A 5159-nucleotide genomic window follows, 5' to 3' on the forward strand; every position below is an offset into this window, starting at 1 on the left:
TAATATCAAATATCTAAATATTGAATCAAGCAACTTTAAAAAAACGGTCCGGGGTGCTCCCAAAAGCCTGAGTACACGATAAAATAACCCAAATTGTTTTGAAAGTGAAATATCCCTTCAACTAGTTCTGGGTGGCTATCATTCATGGATATCCCTCCAGAGTGATACAGTACATGTACCATCTTTACAATTAGGCCTAAATTAACGTCCTACAACCTGCAATAACATGAACAAAGCCATAGTCATCATTCACAGTCTGATCTATTGACAGCTGTGAATTCACCAAGATCATTGTAGAGGAAATGTTCACCACAGCGGAGTGGTGACATTTGCTCCATTATGTGTAACTTCCCTAAAGCAGTTAAGGATATGCTGCCATGCATGCACTTGCACACATAGAAGCCAGCCAGTGCCCAAGCACCTGCCCCATTGCCTTCATAAGAGAAAGTGCAGCTTTTTATGCTTAAGCAATTTTTCTCATTTATATATCTCTTACCCTGCTCTCATTCAATACATGCAAAGTCTCTAGACATTTTGTTTCCCCCCTCTGATAAGTCTGGTTTTAACAAGAAACAAGGGAACTGGTGTACGGCCTCCCTCCCTCGGCCTCCCTCACACAGTTAAAACACTCGTTTTATGGCTGCCTTATGCCTTACGTGAAGCATAAGGCCATTTCAATTCATTTCCTATGGAAGTCACATGGTTTGATAAAGCTGACTTGCCTTAGGGGAGGGGGGGTAAAGCAAGAGAGCGGCGAAGCAAGTCAGCTTTATCAAACCAGGTGGCCTCCCTCACACAGTTCAAACAAGCGTTTTGTCGCTGCCTTATGCCTCTCTGGCTCTACCCCCTCCCCTAAGGCAAGTCAGCCTTACCAAACCATGTGACTTCCATAGGGAATGAATTAAAATGGCCTTATGCTTCACGAAAGTCATAAGGAAGCGACAAAGCGCTTGTTTTAACTGTGTGAGGGAGGCCCAAAGAGTATCATAGGGTCGACCCAAAAGACACAATAATAGCAAATGACGTTGTCAGCACTCGCAGCAACACGCATTTCCTCAGAATTTCCCAGAATATGTGGATGTGAAGTATGGTCAACACTGTGAAAAAACACCTTTAGCACACAAAAGCAGAAGGAAACTGATGGATTGAGATATATATCTTATGCAAGTCCTGGCCATAAGTGTGAACTTGCAAGGTTCCGTTGATACGCCAAGCCAGACCTGACAAAGAAGGTCAGATACGACCGAATAGAGAGGGAGGTAGAGATGGAGGAGAGAGGAGAGAGAGAAGAGAGGATAGTAGACATCTACGTCTCTGCAGACAACCCTGACCCTGGGACACAGCAGGATACTGTACAGAAGAACACAGCACATGAGCATCATGGAGGTAAAATGAAATAAAATACATTTCTATAATGGTTATTCAAGGACAGTGATGTAGTGGTGTCTGAAGAAGTGGGTATTAAACAAAAAAGTTAATAAAAAAAAGTCAAGGTGCCGAGTTATGTCATAAAGATACAGCTCTCTGTTAAAAAAAACTCTGAATGCTGCCAAAAAGTATCATATTTGCAGGCCAATTAAAGTGATAGTTTACAGAAAGAAAGAAGAAAATATGTTATACTTTGCAAGGTACATTCCACTTAAATGCTATTTCTATGTCCCGTATATAACACACGCCCTCTCGTGTTCATTTGTTTAAACGGATCATTACATGTCATACATGTTGATACATCTAATGAAGAACTGAAACGTTTGGTTTCAAGCCACTCTACCTACATTCATGGTGTGATTTTATTTGTCAATTAAAAACATACATTTGTTATCTGTCATAAAGCACAATAACTTGTTAAAAGATGTCACTTATTTTAAATTTCTTATTTTGGCACAATTAAACTTTAAACCCTCTCAAATATCTTCATAGGATTGTTTTATGGGTTTTATTATTTTCAGGATCTGGTGAGTCAAAGAAGAATCGCTCCAGAGCTGCTGCAGTGTGTCTGGGGCTGCTGTGTCTTCTCCAATTGGCTGTCATCACTGGCCTGGTCATACACAGTAAATATCTACAAGTGTTCTATTATATTTGAGTCAGAAATAGTATTAATGTTGCTGGAAATACTTTGGGTCTTATTTTGAGGCAGGTGGATTGGAAATTTGAGGTTTGCAACAAATGGGCAAATTGACTATTTCTGGAGGCAAGGCGTTGTGTTTTTCCACACCTGTATGTGTTTGGTGTTTTGGGGACGCGCCACGCACTGGTGTGGGAAAAGAGGTGCAACAGGGCATGTCGATTAACATTTTAGGTTCAACAAGGACCACAATTTGCATCCACGTGACTCCAGAGATAATGTATGGACAAAATCTGGATATAGGAGTAGTAGCAAAAACAAACGGTATACATCTAGTTAAGTTGATTATATGACCTATGGTTCAAGTAAAGCGGCCTGTTATAGTGAATTTTGAAAAAATTGCAGTGGAGGTTCTTCTTGGCCTACTGGGAGTATGTATGCAATGTTTAACAGCAGTGTGCCACACGCACGCGCGCGCGCACACACACACACACACACACACACACACACAGGGGCTAAAACATATTCTAGGCCTCCCGGCCTATCAGCCTGGCGGAGATAAAAATTTGTGTTGCATGGACCTCCTAGGCAGAACTTTGCTCAGGATCCACTATCAAAAATTATTGGCTACTCTAAATGAAGTGGGCTTTACAGTGAAAAATACTTCTCATAGGACCAGTGTCGGATATATAAAATGTGTTTGTTATTTGCTCCCGTGATATTTTGACAATCTGCTCTTGGCATCTGTTTGAGGTGTCATATATTTGTTGTTAGTGACTTTGTACCTCCATTTTGCTTTTGAGAGCAATTACGTTTCTGAGGCTGTGATATTACCAGTATGCACTGCTCTTAAAAGTAATGCAAAGCAGTCATTTGATTGGTCATCATGATTGAAGCAACCCATATATTCAGCCTAAAAAAAAACTTCACCACGGGTACTCTGCCCATCTCCAGTCCGGAACACCAAATGTTTGTCACCACACCCCATCTATCACGCCGGTTCACCTGTTTCCCAAAAATCAGGCCCCTTGTGTCATTGTCTAATGAAGATGTATTACTACTAGAACAAACATTGCTTGTAAAGCTCATCAGTTTGTTGATTCTTCTTCTTGCAGATTGTGAAGTGATTAAAGAGAAAAACAACATGGCCAAAGACCTGACTAACCTGACTGACCAGAATGAGCAGTTAAAGACCAGAAATAATAACCTGACTGAACAGAAAGATGAGTTAGAGACCAGATATAAAAACATAACTACACAGTTAAACACCAGTTTTGACCAGTTACAAAGCATACAATTAGGTAACCAGAATAAAGACGAAAAGACAAGATTTGACAAGATAACGAGCGGCCTGAAGAGCCTAATATCACTACTGCATTGAGATATTTCCTGAAGAGGATTCTTTATGGTCAGTGAGATATCATTGTTTTTCTTCATTGTTATGTTGTTCATCATTTGTCATTTATCTGAGCCAATGAAACGTTATTACTTTGTTGTTAGAATTATGTAAGAATGAACGAAGAATGACTCTCATAAATTATATTCAATGCTATAATTAAATACTACCGCACTGTCGACAAGACAATTCTACCTGTTGTCTATTTAACTATAGAGTGAATCTGTATCTAATATCTCCAATATCATTTGAGTTCATGATTAAATGAAACAAGATTTAGCAAGAAAAAACATCCTTGTAAAGGTACAGTATTGTAATGAATTAAATGTTCTTTCCAGGTACTGGTGCCATGGGGCATAACTATAGAGAAGAAGACTGTGTTGAACCTTATAGATTAGGGGATCCAAAACATCTCCATTCTAAGGATACCCAAACAGCCCCCCTATTACAAAATGGCTTTATGAATGAATGAATGAATGAATGCAATGCATGAACACACACACACACACACACACACACACACACACACACACACACACACACACACACACACACACACACACACACACACACACACACACACACACACACACACACACACACACACACACACACACACACACACACACACACATCATCATCATCATCCACAACTTAAAAACACATTTACACCAAGGGACCAAAATGGAAATAAGTTCTCAAGCTGTTTTGTTAATCCTTTTGACTGATAACCAAACATGTGATATGTGTGCATAATTATGATCTGTGTCAATAAAGAAGTCAATCAATCAATAAATCTATACTATAGAATTTTTTTCAAGGATCGTAGTGTATTATTATAATTCTCAAAGTTATAATAATGTGAAACTCTGTCATGAGAAAATAAGTTATGTAAAAAGGGTCAGTGATGTTCACGACCACAAGGGGGAGATCTGCTGACCAGCTGCTTCCTGTTAGACCTGGAACACCTATACGTTGTTATACCTTTCAATCCGGGAACACCTTTGTGTAAGATTAGCTGTTGCTATACAGTATATATAGGACCATATTTAATTTTTTTAATTTTTGAATTAAAATCTAACATTTTTCAGAAAACTTGGGTCAGGATTTCGAAGGCGTTTTTAGAATCGGCCTCAGGTCTAAATGTGCCCGTGACCGTGAACTCTGGAGGTCCCTTGTCGACGGCCACAGCCTATACCCCTAGAGGTGTAAAGCGTAAGTAAGTAAGTAAGTCAGGTCTAAATGGGTTAATAGAAATATTGGACGATGTATATTCAAGCACACAGCAACTGTGGCATGGAATGGGTTACCTACAGACTTTAAAGGGACTACACCATGAATTTTAACTTTTTCTTATTTTTTGTGTGTTTTTGGTCTCCCCTACCTCTCTTCTATCCCCAAAAATACCCCAGTTTGAACACTCAGGCTTTCACAGCAAATCTGGGGTCTTCTGTAAATTGGTCTCAAAACAGGCCAAACTGATTTGCACCCTGACGTCACGTCACGTCAGGGTACAATCCCTCCCGTTTTTCAGTTCCCTCCCGTTTTTCTTTTTCCACACAGTACCAGGAGATAACATGCATACAAACTGGCTCAATAGCGCCCCGTGCCAAACAGGACAATGTGGTATTGCAGGGGAAAGTGCTTTATAAGCCAGAGAGAAGTTAGTTGGAATGAGTATATCTGAGGCTTTATTTA

At 39.8% G+C, this 5159-nt stretch overlaps 1 protein-coding gene across 1 annotated transcript; it reads left to right on the top strand.

Moving 5' to 3' along the window:
* Nucleotides 1-1212: 1212 nt before the first annotated feature.
* Nucleotides 1213-4082, top strand: LOC308106195 (uncharacterized protein). The gene is made up of 4 exons (XM_080457254.1): nt 1213-1386; nt 1950-2051; nt 3181-3473; nt 3800-4082. Exons 1-3 carry the CDS (start codon nt 1266-1268, stop codon nt 3444-3446), a joined length of 489 nt encoding a protein of 162 aa, XP_080313380.1. The 5' UTR covers nt 1213-1265; the 3' UTR covers nt 3447-3473; nt 3800-4082.
* Nucleotides 4083-5159: the final 1077 nt, after the last annotated feature.

Source organism: Gymnoscopelus braueri (assembly GCF_963280865.1).
Source record: "Gymnoscopelus braueri genome assembly, chromosome: 18".
Classification (NCBI taxonomy): Eukaryota; Metazoa; Chordata; class Actinopteri; order Myctophiformes; family Myctophidae; genus Gymnoscopelus; species Gymnoscopelus braueri.

Excerpts from the sequence above, each read along its gene's own strand:
- LOC308106195 (XM_080457254.1), top strand. The coding sequence starts at position 1,266 with ATGGAGGAGAGAGGAGAGAGAGAAGAGAGGATAGTAGACATCTACGTC. Across the intron at positions 1,387-1,949 it reads AGCACATGAGCATCATGGAG|GATCTGGTGAGTCAAAGAAG; the intron begins GTAAAATGAAAT and ends TATTATTTTCAG. Across the intron at positions 2,052-3,180 it reads CACTGGCCTGGTCATACACA|ATTGTGAAGTGATTAAAGAG; the intron begins GTAAATATCTAC and ends TTCTTCTTGCAG.